Source organism: Ochotona princeps, chromosome 13 (assembly GCF_030435755.1).
Source record: "Ochotona princeps isolate mOchPri1 chromosome 13, mOchPri1.hap1, whole genome shotgun sequence".
Classification (NCBI taxonomy): Eukaryota; Metazoa; Chordata; class Mammalia; order Lagomorpha; family Ochotonidae; genus Ochotona; species Ochotona princeps.
This window is the reverse complement of record NC_080844.1, coordinates 37,369,277-37,396,458: the sequence shown is the minus strand read 5'-3', so window position 1 is coordinate 37,396,458 and position 27,182 is coordinate 37,369,277. Positions and strand designations below refer to the sequence as shown.

General features: G+C 47.5%; 1 protein-coding gene across 9 annotated transcripts in view; it reads left to right on the top strand.

The window, feature by feature from the left end:
* KCNMA1 (potassium calcium-activated channel subfamily M alpha 1) overlaps nucleotides 1–27,182 on the top strand; it is a 665,861-nt gene that overhangs the window by 438,203 nt on the left and 200,476 nt on the right. For 8 of the 9 annotated variants that reach the window (XM_058671049.1, XM_058671047.1, XM_058671046.1 and 5 more), the window contains exons 7-10: nucleotides 5,984–6,059; nucleotides 7,796–7,966; nucleotides 9,414–9,505; nucleotides 26,305–26,415. In XM_058671049.1, the coding sequence (XP_058527032.1) occupies nucleotides 5,984–6,059; nucleotides 7,796–7,966; nucleotides 9,414–9,505; nucleotides 26,305–26,415 (450 nt within the window). Of the gene's footprint in view, nucleotides 1–5,983; nucleotides 6,060–7,795; nucleotides 7,967–9,413; nucleotides 9,506–9,611; nucleotides 9,704–26,304; nucleotides 26,416–27,182 lie in introns of all 9 variants that reach the window. The other variant, XM_058671050.1, reaches the window with a different exon arrangement.

Here is a 27,182-nt window from a genome sequence, read left to right as displayed (position 1 = left end):
GTAATTTATTTATTGATCTATTTATCAATGAGGAGTGCCCTTCATATAGGACAGCTCTTTGCAGTGTTTAAGAATACACGTGGATTTCAACAATGGCAGCAAAAGAAACATCTTGTAATCCATTTTCCCACGGACTCTAACATGTTCTCATGTAGTAATGAAGTTATTCCCCCAATTTTCCTCTGAGCAACAATTTTGATTTCTGCCTTTGCACGGCTATTCTCTGTAGTAGACTTACATTCCTCTTGACATTGAAGTGATTGACCAGGCTAGCATCTCCAGTGTTTACCTGTATCATAATTACCTATATATATATATTTATTTGAGAGGGAGAGAGAGATGGCATACTTATCCACTGCTCACTTCCCAAATGCCCATCCATGCTGGAGCAGGGCCGGGGCTGAAGCTGCGAATGCGGCACACATCTCCACATGGCTAGCGGGAAACCAGATAGCTGAGCAGAGACCCTCCTAGGCACTGCGTTAGCAGGAAGCTGGAGTCAGGAGCTGGAGGTTTGGGATGCAGGATTTTAAAAAATATATGTATGTTTTATTTTTATTTATTTGAAAGAGAGAGAGAGATCGTCCATCTAAATGGCTGCAGTATGGGTGCAGGATCCTAAGCACTTGGGCCATTCTCCACGGCTTTTTTAGACCGTAAGCAGAAAGATGGATGAGAAATGGAACAGCTGGGATGCAAACTGGCCCACAGGTGGGATGCTGGTGCTGCAGATGATGGCTTGACACGTGACATCACAGCACTAGTCCCTGGATGAATTATTCTTTTTTTTAAGATTTATTTATTTTTATTGGAAAGTCAGATTTATGGAGAGAAGGAGATACAGAGAGAAGAACTTCTATCTGCTGGTTCAATCACCAAGTGGCTGCAACAGCAAGAGCTAAGCCAAGCTGAAGCCAGGAACTTCTTCTAGGTGTCTCATGTGGGTGCAGTGTCCCAAGGCACTGAGTCATCCTCCACTGCTTTCCCAGGTCACAAACAGGGAACTGGATGGGAAGATCAGCTGGGACACGAACCAGTGCCCATGTGTGATCCTGGTGCATGCAAGGCAAGGATTTAGCCACTAGGCTGTTGTGCCAGGCCGTGGATATAGTTTTCTTAATGACTATCTTAATTTCTAGGCTAAATGCCCACTTCTGCACTGTATTTTTAATGGTAGGATTGGTGAGTAACCAGCGCCTAGGCCCTTATCTATCTATCTATCTATCTATCTATCTATCTATCTATCTATCTATCCTGGTCTCTTCACATTCCTTTTGGGCGTGTAGTTCAGACAGTGACAGGATAGCTGGATCTCTGTGACCTAGGATACCAACCTGATCCCCATTCTTTAGAGGAAAGTCCCTTCTCTCCTGTGGATGCAGAAAGCAGCTCTGGCATCCCTAGCCAGCACAGTACCTTCTAACCACACCATCAGTGCTGGCTCATTGTCTTAATGCGGAAAGGGGAAGCCTGGTTTGGGCAGCCTCATGGGAGGAAGCCTGGTAGGGTATTTGCCATCTGGGCCCCAAACCACATTTCCCCAGCATCACATTGTACACCTGATTAAACTTGCATGGTCGGGGGATATTTTCATTATAATCCTGGAACTTAGATTTTTCTGAGTTCCCACCACTTGGGGTCACAGACAGGGAACTGAGTTAATCTAACAAGGCCAGCCTCAAGGTGGGCGTGCAGGTACTATACTGCTGCCAGCAAGGTCCCAAGAGGCGATGTAGGGGAATGGGGTCGGCCTGAGTGCTGAGACAGGTGCCCAGGGTTGAGAAGCCTGGGATGGAGTGATTCAGTCTGCAGCAGCATGAGCTGTGAGGCAGCTGAGGTATTCACAAGGAGCAGCGTGAGTATCTTAGGTAAGCCTTTCAGAAAGCTGGGTGCCATCCCAGGGGGAGGGGCCCAGGAGAAGGGGAGGCTGACTTCCAGCCAAGGTTGAAGAAAGTGCAAAGGTAGGAGGACCCAGTCTGGAGGAGATCTGAGAATTGGTTCTGTGCTTCTGGCTGGTGGGGCTCCGCGGAGGGAAATGAGGACTGTTAGGCAGGTAGGCAAAGGCCAGGATACCGGATGAGTGCTTCGCTGAATGACAGGGACTCTGGAAGCCTTAGGATGACTGTGGACCTCCTCTCTCTCCTGGTACCCGGCCACCTCAGCTCTTTGCTTCTGAGCACAGACCCTGGAGGTCTGCTGCAGAGAGAAGGAAGTCCAGACCTTGCGATAGGATTGGGACCTGGAGCAGCTCTCCTGGGAGCCCTCTCTGCTGGTTTCTAGGGAAGGTGGAGTCACACGATCATCTTTAGGGAGATCTTGTCTGACCCTTTCTGACAGTGTATCCCTGGCAAACGTTGGCATTAGGTAGGGACGGAGGCCTTGTAGCTGCGATGGGAGGTCATGATGTGAAGTTGCTGCTTCATTTTTCAGGTTTTCAGCAGCCTGCTTCTACCCAGAGCTGGAAGAAGCAGAGCACAGCAAGGAGGGAGCTAGCATGTGAATGGTTGTGAATATGCTGTCCAATGGCAGCTTCATGCTTGGCCCAGAGTCTGTGCCCCAAGTCCCATGGGCTCCTTTGCCCCCCACAATGTGCAGCTCTGTTCCTATACCCCATCCCTCCACGGGGGGAACCCCCTCAACCCTGAATGCCCTGTATCTCAGAGGATGCAGAGGCCCACAGGGGTTAATCTTGCATCTCTTGTCGGTAGCTTTCAGCTGATTGCTTGGACCATGGAGTTTAATTTGGGAAGCAAATTCCTAACACTAGGGATCTGTGATAATGTTGATGTCATAAAAATAATCAGATTTCAGGACTGAACGCCAACTCCTTAAGTAACAGTGATTAAATGCTCCACACACGGCGAGCACTCCCTTAAGTACCATTAATATCACGGTGACAGGCATTTAGACTTTAATAATCACCACATTTAGGTCATTTTTTTTCCAAGGCACCGAGAGGCTTAGAGCCGCCAATAGGTTTTATGTCTCAGTTGGTGGTGCTCTGCCTCGTTCAAGCCTCCAAGGACCTAGGACTGTAAGAATCAACCTGAGCTAATGGAGAAGGCATGCTTCCTCAGGATTGTTCCCTTTGCCCCTGGCTCTCTCTTCTTCATCTGTTTCTTCCTCTCCAGTGTGTGAAACATGTCAGAGGACTTGCAAGGTGGAGGCAGGGGATGAAGCTCCCCTCTTTTGGTTTTCCACTGAGAAACATGTCGAGAGTAGGAGGTGCTGGTGTTGCAGTCACATCCCTAAAGAGCATGCTTGGGCAGGCACAGTGACTCAACAGGCTAATCCTTTACCTGGAAGTGCTGATATCTCATATGGGTGCCAGTTCATATCCTGGCTGCTCCACTTCCCATCCAGCTCCCTGCTGATGGCCTGGGAAGGCAGCAGAGCATGGACCAGGTGCCCATATGGGATACCAGCACTGTAGGTAGAGGCCTAACCTGTTTCGCCACAGTTCTGGCCCCTGGACAGTGCCTTCTGTCCTTTTCATCTCCTATTTGTGGAGTGGGGTGAGGTTTGGCTTGCCTTTGGCAGTCCAAGTCGACCTTCTCATAGTCCCAGTCTGTGCCCAGGGTACAGTCTTGTCATGGTCCAGAGTATACATTCTGTGGCCAGACTGCCTGGCTCACGTTGCAGCTCTGCTGCTTCCTGGGGGAAATGACTGGGCTGGGTTAACAGGGCATGAGCTCCTGCAGTCGTTATGAGGACTAAATGAGGAAGCACACATGAGATGGTGTACGTGTGGTGAGCAGCACAGATGTTCCTTCAAACACTGTGATTTAAAACTGTTAGACTCGGGCCATCCTCTACTGACCCTGTGCCTGTGTGGGAGAGCTGAAAGAAACTCCTGGCTCCTGGCTCCTGGCTTTGGATTGGCTCGTCTCTGGGGGAGTGAACCAGTGGATGGAAGATCTGTCCCAACTCATGCCATGTCAATCATTGCTTCCCTGAGAGAGATGGGAGAGGATAATAGAGATGACTTGACCAACAGTGGCAAGCTGAGGCTGGAGGCTGTCCTGGGTCACCACTGGGAGACAGAGATAGAAGACAGAGACCCTTCTGCCAGGCGCAGCAAGGAAAGTGGGGAGCGAAACAGAATGAAGATTGAAGGATGACTTACCATGAAGATGGCTGCAGGTCAGAACCAGGGGACTTCCCCTTAAGTATTGCAGGTGGGCGTAAAGGCTTGAAGGAAGGGGTAGGGTCTGAACAGGCATGGAGGTATGGCAAGTACTTAGATAAACAGGACCGCTGTGGAGTTGAGTGGCTGCCTCCACTGAGCTCTGCAGACAGGTTTGGCTGGGCTGATGGTTTCAGGAGTTGGTGTGGATGCCCAGTGGTAGGAAGTCCAGGGCTTCACAGGAAACTGACCGTGGGGGTGGAGTTTGGACAGCGCGTCTTGGTGAACAGGAAGCCTTTGGAGAGTCAGAGAGCCGCTGTCCCCAGCAGCTGAGGAGCTGTATCCCAGCAGGAGCAGACAGCTTGAGGCACAGTAGGAATAGCTCGGAGAAAGACCAGTCCCCTCGGAGCACGTTCACAGAGGCCCCACGAGGCGGCGGGGAATGTGTGCTCCTGGAACGAAGGCAGACAAGGCCCTGCATTCACAGATGTCACTGGTCAGTGTGGGCCACTTATTCTATGCGAGGAGCATCAGGGGGTATTCCAGGTGTTAGGTGTGAGGTTGTTGGATAACAGGCCAGGTGGTCTTGGAGACTCACAATTGAATGTCATTGAAAACAAGCCCCAAGAAAGTGTGTGCTATTACTTTGTAAAGGGACTGACGCACCATGCTCCGTGGGCCAGTCCAGCATTGTTCTGCCAATAAAGTTTTATTGGAACACAGCCACAGCCGTTCCTCTTTGTAGGGATTCAGGGCTTCATTTTTTCCATGGAGGCTGAGTTGCAGCAAACAATGAATGACCTGAAAAGCCAAGCATAGAGACTATTTGTCCCCATACAGAGAATGTGTCCCTGCTTCTGCGTGAAGGCATCCTGACAGCCAAAGCAGTGCGTGAACTTTGACTGGTTCCAGGAGCTGGTGGGAAAGTGAGAGGAAGCGCCATTGCACATCCTCTGGGGGCAGCTGCAGCCATTGGATGGGGACGGCGGCTGAGGTTAATTGTCCACACACACCCATTCTTGGTTGTGACAGTGGTATCGTGAATATATCACACACATTCTGTTTTGTTTTGTTTTGTTTTGAGATTAATTTACCTATTTGGAAGGCAGATGCTACAAAGAGAGAAGGTGAGACAGAGAAGGTCTTTCATTACCTCTGCCTCACTCCCACAACAGCCAGAGCTGAATCTGTCTGAAGCCAGGAGCCAGGAGCCTTTTCCTGGTTTCTTCCATGGGTGCAGGGTCCCAGGGACTTGAGCCATCCTTCGCTGCTTTCCCAGGCCACAAACAGGGAACCGGATGGGAAGTGCAACAGCGGGGGCTTGAACCGGTGCCCATGCGGGATGCCGGTGTCCCAGGATGGAGGATTCACTTTCTGCGCCATCACAGAGGTCCCACACGGCTCTTCTTCTTATGCCTTGAGTGCTGAAGTGTGTTTAAGAGTCATGCCACTGCGTCTACAATTTATTTGTAAGCAGGCTGGTCAAAGAAACTTTTTAAGAACAAAAAGAAAGCAAAAATGAAGGTTAGGCAATATGACAGTATTTTAATAATCGATAAATTTGGGTAGAGGGCACACAGGGGTTCGTTATTACCATTCTCTCCATTTTTCTGTGGGTTTTAAAGACTTCTCAAAATAAGAAGTTAACACTGACATCAACTCTAGCAAAAGGCTAAGGTTGACTTTGTCCAGCAGTCCTGGCGCAATCTTCCTGCAGACTCCATCCTGGTCCTCAGGCCTGGCCAAGTCCCTTTCCTCAATGACACTTGGCCTTTGGGGGTGGCCTGCTTCTCCCCAGGCAGCCGCACCGGGCCTGCCCTTGCTGACCTGACCATTTCACTTGTTGTCCCTGCACAGTAATTCCATCAAGCTGGTGAATCTGCTGTCCATCTTCATCAGCACCTGGCTAACTGCGGCCGGCTTCATCCACTTGGTAAGTAGCCCGGCTTGCCCGGAACAAACCCCGGAAAGATCTCTCACTGGAGAGAAACTTGAACCCAGTGTTAGTAGGGAAAAGTGGAAGCAACACTGTGGCAGCCTGATTTTCTGTCCTTTCACTTTAGGCTAGTTCCAAGTGGCAGGGCATGATCCCAGAAGGAATCTGTATTCAGCTGTGGTGGCATTTTCTTTCTCTGTGCAATAACCCAAAGCACCACAAGATGGCAGTACTTCCTCAGCAAACACCCAGGAAAGCGCTGGGGAGGAGGTTGTAAGTTGCACCCACAGGTCTTAGTAAACAACTTCATATTCCTCAGTTTCTCTCTACCCTTCACTCCCCACTCCCCCACCCCCCGTAGTGGAAAGTTACAATTAATTTTGCCTTTTGCCTGATGGCACCAGTCTAGTACCTCAGTGCTGTTTGCTATTAGCAACTTTGCCGAAGCTTCACCTTAGCAAGTCAGGGTCTTCCCACCTCCCTAAGGCTGGTGGAGCCCAGCGATTGTTGGAAAGTTTCGTGGGAAGATAGACTATGCAGGACTATGCAATTTTGAGACTTTGAGGGGGCCATTCCTCCCCCAGCCAGAGGCTGCACACAGGACGGGAGGATGCATGATGTCATCCACCATCCAGAAGAAGACAGGCCTGGGAAGGGAGCCAGGGGCTCACTTGCAGTCACCAGATCTGGGGGTCCCCCTCCCACATCTTGGTGCTGTTGGAATGCTTGGTTGGAATCACTCCTTCGCGCCTTCATTCTTGTTGTCACCAAGCACCAAGTGCCTAAACCACAGATGTGGAGGAGGCCACTGTCTTGAGGAATGCCTGGGAAATGGGTGTGTGCTGGGGGCCGGCTCCAGCCTGGGGGAGGTAGGGGGGATGGAGGAGGAGAGCTGGGAATGCTCCGCAGAAGCAGGGCTGGAGACTTGGGTGCTCCCTGTGGGCCATGTTGGGGATTGCAAGCATTAACTTCCAGCATCAAGGCAGCTGGAGATGGCCACATCACTCCCTTTCTCCTGGGAGTAGAGTGCTTCTGTTTGTTCCACAACCTGGTGGGATGAGAGGACAGCAAACCGGGTACCTGAGCCCATGTTCTCCAAATCCGGCCATGCCTGCCCGTTCAAAGAAGCGTGGCCACCTGCTGGTGTCCCCTCACACACCCGCAGGGCTGAGACCGGGATGGGGGAGCCCACAGAGGGTATATTTGCAGGTCATTGGCCAGCAGCATTGTCAGGAGCACCCACTCTGGTCTCCTGATAAAATTCCTGTGACCTCCAGGGTCACAGCTGTTGCCTTGTTGCCCAGGAAAGGGAGCTGGATCTGGTGATGGAATGCTGTGTGCAGACTGCCTGGAGAGACCTGCAGGCCAGGGCGCAGCAGGGAGCTGCTGAGTCATGAGGCACCCCTTACAGGAGGCTCCTGGGCCTGCAGAGAGAAGTCAGGGGAGAGCGGGCCACACTGTGCTTGAAGAAGGCTGTGGGCAGCTGAGCAGAGGCAGCGGCCTGGATTTCAGCTGTGAGAAGAGTCGCAGGGGAGGGATCACCCCAAGTCCTTGGGCCTCTCTTCTCAGCTCCCCAAAGCCAGGCAGGCCTTTGCAGGGGCTGCTCCTCCAGCACCTCGCCCACATGCAGGTGGTTCTGGCTGCCAGAGCTCGGTGCAGGGCATCAGGGCCACAGGAGGGGGCAGAGATGTGACCATTTTTCTCTCTTCTCCTCTCCCTCCCCGTTGCTTTAGGTGGAAAATTCAGGAGATCCATGGGAGAATTTCCAGAACAATCAGGCTCTCACGTACTGGGAGTGCGTCTATCTCCTCATGGTCACCATGTCCACCGTGGGTTACGGGGACGTATACGCAAAAACCACGCTTGGGCGCCTCTTCATGGTCTTCTTCATCCTCGGGGGACTGGTAAAATCATTTTATTACCACGTTGGTTCTTGTGGCAGTGAACATTTCTCTGTCATCTGTTTGCGTAGCAGGTTATGTTTGTATACTATTCTCTGTGTTGGAAACTGGTGGTCCAGTTGAGCCAACAGACTGGCCAGGGTGACCTTCCTGCCCACTTTTTGAAGCATGCCTGGAATCGGGAGGACCGAGGCCTGTGGTCTGTTTCCGGGACAGTCATTGAGCTGGGAGCAAACCTCACCGTCTTAGGAAAGGGATGTGGCAATAAGTCCCTTAGTCAAAGGGATCAACTTGTGACGTCCCACGAGGACAGTGGCAGTCGCTTAGCCCTTGCGGGAGGCGCCGTCCATACTGTGTAGAGGGTTTGCGGTTTCAAGAGCTCCCCCTGTCCTGCCCTTTCACGTTCCTCTCCCACCTCCAACAAACACTGTGGCTGGTGCCCAGCTCCCCCTGCAGCGGACAGAGGTGCCTCAGCGCCGAGCAGCCAGCGTGTGGTTCTGGAAGAAGCCCGCTCGCTTCTTGAGCAGCACGGGGTGGGAGGTCATCTCTCATCCTTTTGCAAGTCCGTTTGTTGTTCACTTCTGGCTTTGCTGCTCCGTGGCAGTGAGCCGCGGGTCCGTGATGTGGGCCGAGGGCGTGTCAGGCAAGCTCCCTTGGAGCGTAGGTTTCAGCTGTGTGCGAGGCACACGTGCGACTTCCCACACAGCTCGCACGTATGTACACTGCATGCACATTTAGGAGCATGTCTGCCGCCCTTGTGTGTTTACACGGGACACGAGCATTTGGAAAATGCGTATGAATGTGCCCGGCACATGTACATCCCTGCGAGCGTCCCTGCAGACCCTAGACGAGGCTTCCCCACTCTTCCAGCCACAAGGAAGATGTTTGTTGGACAAAACATGGCACATTTGTGGTTCCCCCCCCCCCCCCGCTCTCTATTCCTCTCATGTGATCTCCTCAAGTTTTAGTGATTTTTTTTAATTAAAAAAATTGCTTGTGTGTTAGTCATCTTTTGGTGTTCATTGGTTTTAATGCCCTCCCCCTCCCAACAGGAGACATGAATGCTCCTTGGAATTTTAACTAGAAAAGTCTTTTTGCGAAAATGTATATGCATGTGTGGGCATGTGTGTGTGTGTGTAAGTGCGTGTTTAATTTCACTGACACACACCCTGTTTGCTTATCCGCCTTCTGAAAGGAGAGCTAAACATCCACATGGCCATCCCTGTCTCCTTGCATTTTTCTCGATTGTGTGTGTATTTTTTTTTTTTTTTTTTGTTAGTTGTCTACATCGGCTAAGGCTTACAGTTCCAGGAGCGTGCCCTGTTGGGGGTTCTTTCCGCAGTCTAACCCCTGTGTGTTTTCACACCTTAGTGTCCCCCTCCTGGAAGCACCCCGGCCCTCTTGGGTCTGGTCTGTTCATCCTCTCTTCTGTCTCCTATCTCTTCCTCAGGCCATGTTTGCCAGCTACGTCCCTGAAATCATAGAGCTCATAGGAAACCGCAAGAAATACGGGGGCTCCTATAGTGCGGTTAGTGGAAGAAAGTAAGTATGCTGAGAGGTTTTGCCACCTCGCCCGTGGGAGATTCCCTCTGCATGCTGGTTTTTTTTTTTTTTTTTTGGCTCTTGTTTCTTTGTCTCGTGCATGTAGGCAATGTTTGCCCGCTACGTACCTGAAATTGCTGCTCTCATCCTGAATCGGAATAAATTCGGCGGGACTTTTAACAAACATGGAGGCAGAAAGTAAGTCAGCTGTGCTGAGTGACTTTGCCAGAGCCCCTGGGCGGTGACCTTGAATCCTGCCCTTGCCCCAGCCCACTTCTCAGAGGGAAAAACCCCGGGAGCTTGCATAGGGTATACGTCAGAGGTTACCCTCAGGAAAGTTGCCGTCCTGGGACTGACTCCCTAGGCCTTGTCCCCATTCACAATTTCCAAGAAATGTAATGGGTTTATCTCAGAAAGGTGTGCTGCTGAGCCTCTAGGTTCTGTCCTGTCCCCTGACATGTGAACCGATCTTAGGCGTTCTTCATACCCACTGGCTATGCAATTTCAGTGCTCATCCCTTCAGTGAAGGTGGCGCCATCCTGTGGCAGGTCTTGTGCAGCAGGCATGTGGGACACAGCTCTAGCTGCAGAGTCCTTGGGAAGGCGAGGTCCACCAGGGAATCAGCTGGCAGGCAGGGATCACATCCTCCAAGGGAGTTATTTACTCACTGGAGATTTCTTCTGGGACAAGAGTTGCTGTGGCTAGAGAAGATCATGGCCTTCCCTGGTATTTCTGACCCGCCTTCTCTTTGGTGTCCCATACAAATGGTGCATGCCTTTGCTTTTCACTGAGCTCACTCGATGGGTGGCAGCTTTCCACAAATGGCTCTATCCAACGTGGACAAGAAGTCTCCCCCCACCCCATAGCACTGTCTCAAGAGAAACACTGGACGCAGGTGGTTTTGTTCTGCCTTCTATTTGCTCTACTTTTCCAAGACTTTCTTAGGGGTCTTGGGTTTGTTTGTTGTGTTTTTGAAATACAAATTAAGCAGCATGAAAGGGACATAATTTTATTTCACAGCTCAGGCCCCAAGTATCTTCCATCCCACCATCCCATTGCACATACAGAAAATTTCCATCAACGCTCACCAATCGCGGAAGTGCCAAGCATAAAGCTGTGGGGCCTTTTCTTGTCTTCTCACTCATTTTCAAATAACCTCTTGATTTTTTTTTTCACTTCAAAGTAAAATTCAACTGGTAGCATTGTTTCTCCTTATGTCACTGCTGCCTCCGTTCTTGACAGTTGGCTGTGCTGGCGTGTGTGGCCCCGCCTCTCTGCTCAGTGATTCCAATGTAGCATGAGCTCAGGTGGCCAGTCCTCCATTCAGAAAATGAGTAGGTGGGAAAAGGGCTCATTTTCTTTAACTACCCACAAGATACCCATTTCTGCTCGAAGGCACAGAGGACCGTGGGTGAGAAGAGGCCAGCTGGCATCTTGTCAGTGGATGCAGCATATCCCTTCATATTGCCTCTAACTGACCCCTCCTTTCTCTATTATCTTCCTGGATGAGGTTAGAACCAAGCTGTTCTGATTTCTGGGCAATTGTTGGATCCAAAAGGCCAAATAAGTCCAGAGATTTCCCCCTTGGTCATTTATCCCATGCCAAGAGGCAAATAGCTTCTCCATTTGTTTTGCTTTTGAGGTGTGGACAGGTCTCTGTAAAGCAAAAGGCATCCTCAGGGCCCAAGGCTCCCGTTACGGCCTCCCCATGCCACAGTCTCGGCCAGAATTTCCTTATCGCTGTCCCTGAAGAAGTCAGTGGAATCAATTACCCTAAAACCAAGACTGAAAATATTTCTTGACTCTCATTCCAGGTTAATTTTTGTTTTGTTTTGTGTTTTTGGTCTGGGATAGTTTTGCTGCTTAATGGTGGGTGGACTGTGTTTGGCAGCTTTTGTTGATGGGTGGCCCAGATGAGGCTGCCAGTCCCACCCTTGCTCATTCACCTACCCCTGGTCTGATCTGGTCAACTTTTAGCTTTGGCATTTCACATCCAACCCCCCACCTGCTGATGACTTCAGATCACAGACTTCCTGCAGTTTTGTTCTGGTTCTATAATCTTTTATCATTGCTTTTAGTCTCTCTCTCTCTCTAACTCCTTTATTTGTCTTCCTTTATGAAAATGTACTTTGCTTTTCATGTTCTTATTCGATCTCCAATGTCCCTCAACCCTGGGGACAAAGAGTCCACCCTGTCATCAACACCGGGACTGTTCACTTTACTTTACACATCGTGCCCTAGTTCAAAAGCTAATTACTAAGTAGTTTAAAGCAGTCCTTTGGTCACTTAGATCTTTCATCAGAAAATATAAGCTTGGGAAAGGAACGGTAATAAAGGGCCATTAGCACCCTTTGTTTGATGTTGTTTTCCCAGTCAGTAGAACAAGATTGATGAAATGTTATGTTTGGCCAAAATTTGAGTTTTCATTTGGAATTCAGTGTTGAGAGAATGGGCTGTCAGAATCAATAAGTTTTCTTGCGCTTGGGATATGGGCATGTGGTAGTAATTAGCAATATAAGGTCTTTAGTTGAGCAACCAAGCATGGATTCTGGCAGCAAACATAATGAGAAACTACAGTTGTTCTATTTCTAACGTCAAAAAGTTTCCAGATAAAATTAAATGCATTTGCAAAAGGAAAGCAGCTAAACTTTGTTGAAAGATAGAGTTCAAACTCTTAAAATAGCACACTGTACTCTGAGTGTTTGTGTATGCATAGATATGTGTGCAGCACCCACGGACACACATTTGTAGACCCTTCTCCCCAGACAGAATCAAATGAATATCCAGAAAGTGATTAAAACATGTAGCACAGTTAAGGGATTCATTTACTGTGTGTATATTGTATTCAGAAATAATTGTCTAACAATACATTAGTTTGTCACAGATCTCAAGGTAATTTTTGATCGAAAGCCATCGAGACACAAAACTTTGAAATTCCAAGATGATCCAAAGTCAAAAGCGTAGGCAGAGATGCTGAGGCTTTTGTGTGCGCCACACTCAAATACAAGAGATAAGAAATCAGAAGATTTCATTGGCACGTCATTCTTGTTTCAATCCTTGTGTCTGGCACAATGTAAACACTTCCTGTGATATCCACCAGACACCTTCACTCTCAGTAGGGTACCAAGAGCCAAGGGTGGCTCACACCAACGTTTGCACCACCTCCCACGAGACACTCAGACCTGACTGTGAGCATGGGTCCATGTTGCCTATTATCTACTTTATCTTGTGAAGATGTACGTGGGATCCTAAGAATGGGATTTTGAGTGCCAGTAGCCAAGGGTTCAGGGAATGGTAGAAACAAGCAGTCTTGTTGAGTTGGAGGCGTGAGGGATGACTTGCCTTTGGCCTTAGACCTTGAATCTTTCTCAGAAGGGTAGCTATCCTGTAACCCAGCCTGCCTGCTGGGGCCATGCCACCTCCTCCTTCTGTGCATGAAAGGGAGGGGCAGCCTGGGGGTGGTGAGGCTCCCATGGCCTTTGGGATCCCCAACTTGCTGTCCTTCCTGCCACGGTCCCTTGCGGCTTCCCTAGAGGTTTTCTCTCTGGGTGTGACTCATTCTGCTCCTGGTTAGTTTATAAGAACTGACAAGGTCTTGGTCTGAGGTCACATGGCCAAGGGCCATTGAAAATAATAGGCTACAGTGAGAAGTCCATCTGTGGTAACCCTGCTTTAGAGGCAGCTGCCCAGGGGATCCATTTAGACCTTGCCTTTCCCATAATGGGGCTTAGTGGCCCTTAATCAGAGGTAGGCCCAGGCCAGGTGTTTGGGACAGAGACACGAGGATGTTTGGGATTATCTTGCTGGTTCTTGATGGTCAAATACTTGGTAATCAAAGACCAAGAGCAGACCACGGGGGTCAGGAGAGGAAGGTGGGCATGCTGAACTTGGAGAAAAGGTCCCCAGGAAGAAGAAGTGGAATCCCAACTCTGGTTTGGGTACCTCTTAGCACAGACTCATGCATCTCTTGCTCCAGTTCATCAAGAGCTGTCTGGAAGCCTAAATGCTGTGGCTTCTGAAGCAGACAGAGGGACAGCCCCATTGTTGCAGAATGAGAGTGTGGGTCAATGCTGTCTCAGTCCCAGCAAAATTGCCCTCCACAATGGTAACAACACTTACAGACCCTGGGGATTGCTCAGTGCTCGCGCTCCCCTCATAGGGAAGGAATTTCCACTAAGTGAATTCCTTCCCTCTGGGGTGTTTCCTGCCTGCAGAACGTCTTAAGAAGCACATCATCTGCTCTTGTACACATACCTGCCTGTTTCCATTCATTCTGGCTTTTGGCTACAGTACAGTTCCACTGTCAGTGGAGCTACTAGGAAGGTGCCCTGTGTAGGGTTGGTCATAGCTTTGACTCAGAATACTAACCTTCAAAGGCCGTGTCCTTCTGCAGGGAGTCAGGGCAGCTTGCCTTCAACCTCAGATATGGCCTCAAGTAGGACTTTTGAGGTCTTGTTACGCTTTTTCACTTAAAAATGAAAAGAGGGTCTCAGTGTGTTCCATAATGCAAATGTTGAGATATTAATGAGTACTCACTAGTTGAGAACAAATGGTTGAGTATTCCCTAATTTGGAACAAAATTTCAAGAACTAAAACCAGCTGGGCAGAGTTAGTTCCCTCCCTTCCTTTCTGTTGCTGTTATCCATCTTCACATTCTCTCGGGGACTCAGAGGAGAAGCAGGGCCTCCTGGAGCCTGTCCTCCTGCAGTTGATAGTCCCAAGGGGATGTGCTGGCATGGAACAAGGGTACAGTGAACAAGAGCAGTACATTTTAATATGCTCTGCCAAAATCAAACTCCAAGGACCAGGATTCTCTATAGATAGAGAAAATCAGCGATTAGTTATGGTGGATCAAGCTGACCAAGGAGGTACCGCTTTAGAGGAAGTGACATGCAGCTTGTTCAATGAATCCGGTTTGCATCACCCGTGGAGCTGAAGGCCGGAGGTTTAAGATTCAGCCGATGCCGTCCCTCTTGCCTCCCGAAGTCTTTATTTCTCCCTCCATTAAAGTAAAAACATCATCCTTCTTCTGCATCTTTTGATTCAACCAAGTATGCCTAAAAATAAGTTTTTAAAGTTTTATCTGTATTGAATATGTGATTTAAAAACGGTTTCCATGGCATTTACATCATCAGGTATTGTAAGTAATCTTGAGATGATCTGAAGTGTGTTGGAAACCATATGTAGGTTATTTGCAAGCACTGATGCCATTTTATGGGAGAAACTTGAGCGCCCTCAGGGGTGTATGTGTGTGTGTGTTGGCATCAGTTTCCCCATGGAACTGAGGGACAACTGCGTTTCTCCTTCACACTCTGATTTACCTGGGCTCAGGACTCTGACTCTTTAAAAGGCCTCCCACCTGTCTTCCCTAATTCTTTCCTGTTGATTCTTTTTCAAGCTGCATCTTTTATCATAAGTAGACTGTTCATTGCATTCAGGTCCTTGTTTCCTTTCTGGGACCATGTCTCATTTTCTCTGGCTCGGCTGTCTTGCCCCAACGTGAAATCCATTCCAGTTTCTCACACTGCATTCCGCTTTTGCCCGCCCTAGTTCTAGACTCACTTCTTAAGGATTGAGCTTGGAGTGGGGCTCTGCTGTGCCAGAACATGGACTGTATCTTTACAAAGACTCAGTGAACTGCACCCTCCCCCCCCACCTCCATACACATGGCTCACCCTCATTCGCTCCATGTGTGTCTCTTGGGTGCTTGCTATGGGGCAGGCCTTGAGAAAGAATGGATTTCTGCACTTCACACAAACCAAACAAACAATTATGTCATGGCTCTCTTGAGCTCGTCTTACACTGTGAGACCACCAAAGGGATCAGGAAATTTAAATTCAGAACTTTTTAGACCGCTCCCCTTTGCCAGAGGTGAGAGTCCTCATGTAATACCATTTTCATCTCTGCTCCTTCTTGAGGAGACCTGGCTCTAGCACTAGAGAGTAGGATCTGGGGTTCATTCTTTTTTTTTATTAATTCATTAATTACATTTTATTATGTGACACAGTTTCATAGGTGCTTGGATTCTCCCCACCCCTCCCCAAACCCTCCCACCATGGTGGATTCCTCCACCTTATTGCATAACCATAGTTCAAGTTCAGTTGAGAATCCCCCATTGCAAGCATATACCAAACATAGAGTCCAGCATCTTATTGTCCAGTCAAGTTCTTGTGAAGTTGGCTTGGTCTGATGCATGGGCCTCCTTCTATTTCCTGTTTATTTGTATCTCAGACAATACTAATTCTCATTTCTTCATGGACTGAAGGGGAAGACTGCTCTTGCCATCAATTTCTCTGTCAAGGCATTGGTGCAGTTGAAATGTGACCGGAGCTTTCCATTTTACACAGACCCCATCCCTTGTCGTGTAAGCCGTTCAGGCTTCTTGCTGCATGCCCCATGTGACTCCCCAGCAATGTCTTCAGATTCCTAGATTTTAAAAGCCATAAATTAGCAAATCATCAACATATCACCAGGAAGGATCATCTGGTAGCGATTCTAGTCAGAAGGAAACACGGGCCCCAATAACTGATCTTCACAAAGATACGAAGAACTGTAGACAGACAGATCCAGTAAATAGGAAGACAAATAGATAATTCAAGTTGACAGACCATCTTGGACTGATTAGGCATTCTGCTTTGATTAGCATTCAACTTTTTGGGAAAAGGAAAAAAAAATGAGATTGCCCTAATATGGGAAAATGACCCCTTGACTACTTCTTAAATTCGGTACAGAGAGGCAGATACCAAAACACTCAGTCATTAGATACCATGTCACATAATACAACGTGCCAGATATTCTTTTCCAACGAGTGAGGTCTTGGTGGGTGTGCATTTGGGCACTTCTCTCTTGGCATCTGCTTTGGATTCTTCCAAGCCACATCTTCAGTCTCTTTCGAACTTGAAGCACTATTTAAAGAGACTTGGATGCATATTAAATCAATTTCCTGATAATACTGATGGAGTGAAGGCATGCCTCCCCCCACGTTCCTGCTGTCTCCCCCTTCCACGTATTACCAAAATGTTCCAGCTATTGTTCTGAAAACAAGAATAGAAATGTAGGTGGGAGATGAACTGTGTACCTTAAAAACAGTCTTATCCAAGCCTAGATTTTTTGCTCTCAAGTATTCTTTCCTTTATTAAAACATAATTTTGCACATGACTTGTCTAATCATCATTCTCAAAGATCCTTTCTGCTCAGGCTCACACTTGATTGGGTGATTCCTTGGTTGGATTCAGAATCCAAGGAACAAATGCAGTTCCCTGAGATGCAAGTCTCTGTGTTTCTTGTTTTCCTGCCCTGTCACTCATTCTGATGGAAGTCTTTCCAGAGCTGTGCAAAGCAGTTCCTCAAAGATTTGGGGTTCATCCCAATGCTGCTGTCATCATACTCTGAAAATAAACCAGGAAACTTTTTGACTGGCCAAGTCTGGTGTCTGTTTTTATTAAAATAGTGTAAAGACCAATGCAGTATGAAAATCATGGAAATCTGATTCTATTGCTGTCAGAATTAAAAAGCCTTCCCCTGGTACTGGTGTGGCATCACAGTGACCTGTTTCTACCCTTAAGACCTCGAGGACTGGTCCCGGGGTGGGAACTAATGGTCAGTAAAAGCCATGTTGCCCCACCCTCCTTGTCCATTTTGAATGAGGGGACATGGAGGCAGTTTGGAGCTAAATGCATGCCTATCTCATAGAGAGGGTTCATGACCTTCACCACTGACCCCAACGGCAAATGCCAGCTGGTATTGAGAATAGACTTAGGAAAAATCTTGATTTAACATTTTTGTCCCACAAACAGTTTTCGGAATGCTTTTCATGTGCCAGGTACTGTAGAGAGTATTATAGTTAAAAAGCATGAGCAGAAAAATACGATTCTTTCTGTCATGGAGCTTCCTGGAGATATTGACCAATTAGAGACATCCAGGGAGACAGAGCCAACTCAACAGTGTTGCAGTGAAATGTTCTTTGGGCAGGAATGATGTTCAATGGATTCATGAGGATCTGAAATAATTACAAAGGTAGGAGACACAGCAGAGCATGTGGTGATTCACTTTTCTGAACGCACCATTAGCATAGTTGAGGGAAAATATAATAGACAGCACATCGTGTTGTGCACCTGAAGATCTATGAATCTAATGAAAGACCTAGGGAAGTAGAGGTGCAGAGTTTGGGAGGTGGGAGAGCTACCCTGAGGTCTTCTCTTTTCCACATCATGCCTCAGTAGCAAACCTTCAAGCCTGTGGCTTCTGTCAGGATCATGTGTATAACAGGTGCTGGAAGTTAGCTAAGGCTGATGTAGATACAGATGGTCTATGTCTATGTCCCAGTATACCCCTTGAAAACTGAATATGTTGTAGGTTAAATACTCTTAGTATGCCTAGCCCATTGAACTTCATAGTTTCGCTTAGTCAACCTTAGATGTGCTCAGCACCCCAAATTAGCCTATAGATGGGCAACATCGTCTAAAACAAAACCTCTTTTGTAATCATGTGTTGAATGTTTCCTGTAGCTCATGGACTACTGATGGTGGAAAACAGAGCACTTGTGTGGGCACACATTCATGCCCTCGTAAAGTTGAAACATCATAAATCAGGGTCTTCTATACATGTGTTGACTCTGCTTACAGTGAATGGATCATGGCTTATGCTAATTGGGGCAACACCAGTAAGTGTGACTGGAGAGCAAGGAGGGGAGGGTATGTCAACCAGATCGTGACCTGGACAGCATAGGCTCTAGGGCTATGATATATCACTTTCCAGGAATGCTGGTTAGGAATGGGACTCGTTTTACAAACCCAAATCTTCTGCATGGTAAAATTAACATTAACAGCTATTTCTTTAGTTAGACTCAACCCACATCTACTCTACCTTCATGCCCAAGGAGGGAAGCTGGCCTTTGTTGCCCTTAGGGCTATCTCAGTTCCTCCTTGTTCAGAAGTGGCACTATCAAGTGGAGAAAGGCTAGTCAAGTGGAGAAATAGTGCCATGCAGTGCCCCACTATTTCTGCAAATGCAGGGAGCTGTCGGGAATGGAAAAAGCTGGATCAAGAAAAGATGGACTTATTTTAAGAGACCACTGAGTGCCAATGCCAAGAATGAAATCAAGAGGGATAAGGGTGATGGAAAGAGTCTCGAGGAAGAACCAGGGCAATTATGGAGTTGCTGACTTAAGAAGGGAGAAAGGAAGGAAAGGAACCAAAGTTACACTTACCCCTATGTTCATTATGACGATGAAGCGAGAGACTAACAGCAAAGGGAGAGGAATCTATCAGTCAGGATCCTGGGCTTTTGCTGACTTTAATCATAAAAAGATTTTCTCTCTCTCTGTCTCTCTCGCTCTCTGCATGTGTGTGTGTGTGTGTGTGTGTGTGTGTGTGTGTGTTTTATGGGGCAGATAGGAGGATAGTTTGAGTACCTTGCAGACTCCAAAGGAAAGCCAAAGGACAAGACTATAGAAAAGACAGAAAGAACCCAAGGTTCAGCTCTGAGATCCAGGAAGCTGGAATCCCAGGACAGTCATCACAGGGTTCTCCCGCTGTAACCCCAGTGTCACTACATTCGATAGTGGAAACCACTGATTAACTTCACTTAAACCAGGGACCTTGGTTTAAGGTCCCAAGACCTATATAAATGGGTAAGACATATTTCCTAAATTGAAAATCAGGTAACATTGACAGAAGGGAAGGATGCTGTTGGACAGACTAAAACACTGATGTTCTCTATGCTGAGGTTCCCAGAATTTATTCTTGAGGTTTGAACTGGAGCACCCTGTAGGCTGCAAGCCACAAAAGGTGTGTGACCACTCTTCTCCCATGGTCTAATTATGACCGGGTGCATGGTCTAACTATGGAGGTGTAATTATGAATGGTCTGGTAGAGAGGCAAACCCCAGTCCCTTGGGGATGGCTTAGCTCCTGATTGTCTGCATGTGTTTAGAGGTATCATCTTCCTGCAGGAAGTTCTGGTTTGCTTAGGACATGCAAGTGTTTTCTGCTGAGGCTGCCAGCAGTCTGTCTTCTGCCCTGGGGGTTCTGTTGTACAGAGGTGACTTTGCTGCACTGTTGAGATCTGTCTGCTCTGCCTTCTGCCCCATGCAGGGGAACAGCGGAGCAGCCTACCTCCCCTGGAACAGCTCTGTTGACAGCTGGATATGATAATTACTTTATTCTCTCCCTCACTAGGAGGGAGAATGCATTTCCTTCTTTTCTGATTAACAAAGAACTAGATGGGACCCTGAGTAGGCAATTGTCTTGCTCTTGAACCTCCTGGTTGGCTTTCCTTGTTTTCTATTGTCTTAACCAGAAAAAGGTGTAGTTGGGGTTTGGGGTTGTGAGTTACACAACCTAAATGGCTTTGATTTTGTGTTTCTCTTTACATACACAGCTCATTCGCAAACATAAATCATGGTAGAAGATTTGGGTTGACTGAATAACCCAGTGGTCTAATAGGCTTACGTGCAGTAGGTTCTACACCTGCTGTGACATAGAGTGCCCACGCAATGACTACCTTGCCAAGTAAGGCCTTGATCAACAAGAGTTGTAGAAAGCCCACATTTCAGGAACCCTGAACTGCATTCTGGGACAGAGTGGCAGGTTGAGGCCAACACTGCCTGGAGTTACTCTTTCCCAGCCCTGATCTTTCTACCACAGGAGTCAGGCCTTTGGAGATCGGCTCTCAGCGGAGGAGGAAGTGGGAAGATAACAGTTGGATTAGATTCCTTCCTTTTCAGCAGTGGGATAATGAATCTCATGGGAAATTCTGGAGACTACTACCTTGGAGGACATGACCCAAATCAGGGAGAGCATGTGAAGACCAAGTGGTGCAAATTGCAGCACCAGGGGAGATGGGATAGGAACCCCAGCTGGCATGAAGAAGTGGTGATGCAGATCCTGAGTGGGTCAAGTTCAACCTAGGAGAGAACATCTGAATTTCCAGTACTGATCACCTTGTATTTTTGGTTGGTAGACCCACAACCAATCCACTTTCTTTAGAAGAAAATGCTGCTTACCCCTCCTTGGCAAGTACTTCTTAAAATCCTTTCCCGTCACGTCAGAGACTATCAGTGGTAGGAGGCATGGGGCGGGGCCCCTGGGACAAGGAAAGGATGATTAGAAGGCTCAGCAGAAAGACAGAAGAGAGTCTAGCATATGTATTTGATATAAATATTATAGTTTTACAGCGACATCTAGATCAATATATGCCACGTTTCATCTACCTCTTTGACAAAGTGAGCACAATGTATTCAGGGAAAGCTGTATAGGATTTTCAATTTACTCCGTATGATTTATTGTGACAGGATAGCTATGGGTTTTTTAAGTTCTTTATACTTGTTCCAGTAAAAAGGGATATAGTATCTTTAAAAATAAACAGGCCAGAGCTGTGCATTTTACATTGTCTTCTGAGAGCGAGGCTCTGCTAAAGAAAGATCTCAACCCTCGCTGTCCCTGTGGAACCTGATTGTGGTCAGATTTACTTCAGTCCTTGCTTGTCAGTTATTATTTATTTTTTGGTCAGGGTAGTGGGGTTGGGGACACCAGGAAAGTAAACAGGGAAATCAATTAGGAAGCTCTAGCACATGTCTAGACGAGATAGGGTGATGGTGTGAGTCTGGGTGGGGGTACACAACTCCAGCTCTGAATGAAGAGTTGTCAGCATTTGACAGGTGGTCTTCCCATGTGATGGTTACTGACCCTGGGTCACACAGGACTGTCCCTTCCTCCCCACTGTACCCCTGTCCCTAGCCCAGGGTCCTTGCAGACACCTGTGTCTTTGGCTAGCGCTTCAGACAGACAGAGCCGTTCTGCCTTTGGGCTGGCACTGAATTCTGAACCTAGTTTCACCACCAATCACACTGAGCACTGGGGCAAACACTAGTCAAGGGCCCTTGTGATGCTCAAGCACCCATGAGGATCACAAGGGCCTTAGCGTGATCCCCATGTTGTGGTTCCCATTTTAGAAGGCTCTTTGTTCCAAGAACTACTATTTGAGTTTTTTAACAGCACTGTGTATAGACGCTTGTCCTCATGAGACCCACCCTCTATGGTCTAGAGACCTGCAAAGGAAAACTGTCTGGTGGCTGGCCCTTTAGTCTTCCCATGCCCCCTTCCATAAATCCATGCAAAAAAGCACCCATGGAGATGAGCTATGAAACTGAAGTTCCCCATTCACCATGGGTATTCAGGTACCTCTATCATGTGCCAAGATGTGAGTAGAATGATTGAATAGATCGTATAGGACTTCATTCTGCAGAGGGAGAGGGGAGATGGGAAGAGAAGCACACTGATACACATATGTTGGGTGAAGATAAACCCATAAAATAAGCAGTTGGCAATTTCCTGGAGACCCTTGGTAGAGTCTATTGTAGTTAGGTAGTATTCATATCCTCATGAAATTACTCCTAACTACATGGGTCTGCCTGTTCCACATTCCAACAGTGATACCCACCCCTATTCCACCCAGCCTGGGTCCATGGAGCCTTTACCCAGCACCAGGCACTATGCTGGAATGAGTAACTACTTTCCAGGAAATGTCTTCTGCTGTTAATTTGGCATTCAAGACATTTCCTAAATCATTTCACACTTGTTTATGGTCAGCTGATGTTACCTTTGACCAAGAAGTGTTCACAGAGTTAAACAAAGCTTTAGAAACCATAAGGTCTGTCAGATCAGAAATTGTTGTTGGTATAGGTGGGTTACCCATAGGGACAGGCCCTGTAGGAATTAGTCATGAAGATGATCAGTCTTCTAAAAAGGTTGAGATTGAGAGCCATGGGGACAAATTTGGCTGCCTTTGTGGCCTAACTTCCCTAAATATTCCCTGTTCTAAAGGAAACACTGAGACCTTTGCTATCCTGTGGATACCTAAGCTGATGTGACACTTCCAAGCTACATGTGGCAAGCAGTATCTAAAATGGACATCTGCATTAACTGATAGCCCCTTGACTTGGCGAATAGTGTGGCTAATGTTGGAAGTGGAGTTTAGAGTTTCTGACAGTGGGAACTGGGATTTCTGCCCATCACTCAGCCTTTTTTGAGACTTGTGTGCAGTTGCCTTTGTAGCTAGAGGGGAGTGATGCTACACCTGACCTTTCCCAGTCTAAGACTCTTTCAATGGTGTGCTCTGTCAGGTGTCAGCCTCACATGTTAGATTTATCATTGCCAGGAAACCCAACAGAGGTCATTTTGGATGGGATCTTTTGGGCCTTCTTCAAATCACACCCTGTGAACACTCACCATTTCTTCCCAGGAGGGTACCCCCTGCTCTCAATCTTCAAATATTTTTCATCGTATTCTTCGTAATTGAGGATGCTGTGAATTGTGCTTCTCTTTACCCCCACAACAATATTCCTCCCTACGTGACTGCCTCCCCCTGGACTTTATGAAAATCCTGGAAATGTTTCTGGAAAATAATTTTCCAGATCCACCATCCACCCCGCATGCTCTTGCAACGCCCCTGACAGGCACTTCCTCAGATCCCAGCTGATAGAAGCAGATCTAATGCTGGTGTGGCTTAGTGGGGTAGCCCCTCCCTTGCAGCAATTCCACATGTATTGGAACGTGGCCCCCTTGCTAACTTTCACTGTAGGCTAAACACAAAGGAAGGGATGCTTATTGGCATGAAAAGGGGGAGGCCATAAATCTTCAAATCAGATAGAGGGCAGATTGGAACATTCATTATGGGTTCTCCAAGGTTGCCATGATAATGTTCCTAATAACTCTCCTTGGGCAAAAAGGCAATCTGCTTTCAATCAATCTCACGTTTTCAGAGCAAAATTTCCAATTATGTTCAAGCTTTTTCCCTTCTTTTTTGATAAAGACTATTCTCTACTCCAGAAATCACATTATAGTTAAAATATATGAATGTTCAATTGTCTAGAATGGTGTCAGACAACCAGCACCAAATGGAAAAGCCATTCCTTCTTTTTCTTCTCTCTCCTGCCAGCATTTGTCTATTTCTTAAGAGAAGTGAAAGCTAATTAAAGGCTTAAGGGATAATATTGATTGCTTTGGAAGATACTTTATGTGGACCCAGCACATTCTCAACTAAGAAAACCCTGACTTTCTCTAAGGTTGAATAAATCAGCCAGCTGTGCTTTGATTCCAGGACAGGGTGGCGGTGGGGAGGGGTTCGTCTCCTCCCCTTCCACTTCACTCAAGTCTTTTCCAGGGATGAATGATTTCAGGGGAGCAAGAGAGAGGATGCTGCCAGATCTGCTTTCCGTTCTCTGCATACGAGATCAGAAGGATGGATGGTCAGGCATTTCCCCTGACCTATCATGGACCGGAGTCCAGCTTTGAATAATGGCCAGCCTTTTGCTGTTACAGAGCTTTGAACTTTACAATGCCCTGTGCAAGAGGTTGGCTGGGTGGTTTTAACCTCTCAGCTTCCTTTTGCATTAAATATAGATAAGAAATTTGACCAGGATGCTGCATAGTTGGGATAGCAGAGCAAAACATCCTCACTGAATGAGTTTCACACTCAGATGACAGCAAGAGACTCAACTACATCCATCCTGCAGGGGTGGATGCCCATGCCCTGGATTTGTGTTGGCCTTGTTCTTAAACTTGGAGCTCTGTGACCAGAAAACAATAGAAGGGCATCAAGCAGCTGCATTGTCATTTGTGGGGTGGCCAAGTTGGGTGGGGAAATCCTGTGCCCTGGTCAGCTTGAGCACACCTGGGAAGTTCAGCATCAGACACCTTGTCCAGAACATGTCTGTGTACTTTCAGCCTGTTTGTTGTTTGTTTTTTACTTAGTTTCTTTAAAGGCAGAGTGGAGTATATCTCATCCACTGCTTCACTCTCCAATGCGCATGTAACCTAAATGAGGCCAGGTCAAAGCCAGGAGCTAGGAACTTCATCTAGGTCTGACCCCTCTGGCTGGCAAGGGCCTATTACTCATGTCATCACCCCCTACCTCCCAGGGACACACTAGCAAAAACCTAGAATTGGGTGCCACACTGGGACTCAAACTCTGGCACTCGGATATGACTTCTTAACTGCTGTACTACAAGCCCACCACTGCAGCTCATATTGTTCATATGAAAGCACATGAGCCAGGGGAGACATTGTAAGATATCAAGTAGCACACTGCACACTTACACACACACACACATATTTATATAAATTAGTGTAAATGTTCATTCTATACCATGGGTTCTGACATGTCATGTATTTCACAGCCCTATAGTCATGAATGGGGCAATGAAAGAGGCTCCAGGCACGAGGCAGCAGTGGATGGAAGAACCAAGGGATCCCAGCTCTTTTCTGAGGATCCACTGACACCCTCCTCCCGTAGACGGCCTCTGCTCGCCTGATGGCTCAGCGCACCACCGTAACAATAACAGTCCATAACAGTGATATTATTAACTGCCTTGTGCATACTATTGATTTACTCTTTGTTCTGCATCATTATCCTTTCACCAATGAGTTTACTGCATTATTCTCACATACTTAGTCAAGCACCAAATTACAACGAAAGGGCAGGCTCTTGTAATGGCATCTAATGGAACATTGCAGAAGCCATCATCGCTGGCTCTCATTATGAGCTGCCTCCAACCAATGAGCGCTCAGCCTTCCTGGAATGTGCACAAGGCAATTAGGAAGTGCAGAGGGCCTGGATGCTCCACATTTAACCCAGGAAATTACTGTTCTGTGTTTGTACCACCTGCCTGAGTCTCAGAGCACAGACAGCGATCTTTGCTCTGTCACTGTCAGCCAGAGGGACCCAGGGTCAGACACTAAGCCCCTTGTTATACACACATCTCCTCACTGGAAGTCAACAGTGCTATGTCCACAGTCAGTCTCCAGCTTTCATTCTAGGGCTAAACTCTTACACCAGAATGTCTTATTCCGAGTTGGGCATTGCATAGTAAATAAAGTTAAGACAGGGTAGCCAAGTGCAAAAAGTTAGATTGGTCCAGGTGTCCGAAGATGTTGGAGAGGCTGCTGCTTTAGATGGTTCTGGATGGAGAGCTTGTTTCGTGGGGCCAGATACTATTTCCAGAATCACGAGCGTAGGATGAAGCAATCAATTCCAGGCTTATCCTTTCCTTGCTTCTCCCCATCTTGAGACTGATTTCCTTTGACCCTGGCAGGAATGTCAGGCACCCTTTGGCAGCAGCCCTCCAGGGACACCCCACTGGCAGCATGATCTCTGATTCCATGTGCATCCTCTCCCCATTTAGCCTTGAGTAATGCTCACTTACTGTAAAGTGCTCCATTGTCAGAGGAGTTATGGTGGAAAAATGCAAAATTTCCTTTTTACTGCTTATGACCAGCAGAGCCTATAATGTGTCGAGCCACACATTAGCCACCCTGATAAAAGTCCGCTTTCTTACACACAAAATCATCGTTTCAGCAAGATTTGTTATCTCATTACCTGATAAGCCCTATGTCATAAACCAAGACTCATCCGGTAAATCTCCCGGGAGGACGCTTTGTGGGCAGAAAGGGAGAGATATGAATCTGCAAGGGACTTGACAGTGCAGCATTTAAGCGCAAGCATAATGTCACTTATTGTTAAATGCATAAAACCGTTTGGCCAAATGGTTGGGCTCTTAATAGGATTTTGTGCAGCATCAGGTGAGCAGCCATATGCCTCTTTCGCCTGGAGTCTCTGAGCACCTGCTGGCAGTGCCGCTTTGCCTCGCAGACCTCCGGGGATGGGAGCCGGCTTTACCGAGGAGGAGGGTGGAGATGAATGCTTGCCCTGCAGTTGCCTTGCCCCCTCTGCCTTGCTGGGGGGTGGGTGGTGGGGTCCTGAATTGCTGCTGGTCTCAGCTAACTCGCCTCTCTTATTCAGGCACATTGTGGTCTGTGGACACATCACACTGGAGAGCGTTTCCAACTTCCTGAAGGACTTTCTACACAAAGACCGAGATGACGTCAATGTGGAGATTGTGTTTCTTCACAAGTAAGAAACAGCTTCTGGGTCGGGGGGACTCCCTGAGCATCTTTAGGACTAGGGGACATGGAGATAGCAAGGAGTCAGGGCGGAGTTGAATCAGCCATGACCCCTGTGGGCCTCCCTGTAGAAGATGTTCTGGAACCAGTGGAAAGGGAAGCCACTACAAATTCAGCAAAGCGAAAAGAACTTAGCTCTGCATAGACAGTTCTGCAGCCACATCTGAGCAGCTCTCTGGAGGACATGCTGGCAGAATTCCTTATGGGTCCTATTCATCATTGCCGTCCCCTCATAAATCAAAGCCTATGTAACTCACGTGTGTTTGCAGTGTCTGCTATGGGATAAGTGGCTGTATGATATGGCTACCTCAGAAGGGTGGGAGTAGTAATGATTAAACCAGACAACAGAATATAAGAGGAATCAGGGTAGAAAGTAATGATGTTAACAACTGCTGTTCCTAGGAGCCTGCTGGTAGGACCCTGGGTCAGTGTCATTGAATTCACAGATGGAGTAAAAAAGTCTATGTTGTGGACTCGTGGTCCCCTGTTTCAGTCCTCTCTCAACCAGCTAATGGAGGTTAAGCAAGTTAAGCAAATAATCCATGTAAGGCGCACTGAACAGAATCAGCCATGTTGTTAAACGTTTGATACATGTTGTACAGTGAACTTGGAGGTAGGTCTCCTCAAGCATGCTTTTTAGAAATGAAGAAAGCAAAAGAGCTCCTCTCCACCCAATGTTGTGGAAGTGTAAAGCGTTGTCCAATGTCCCTTTTAGGT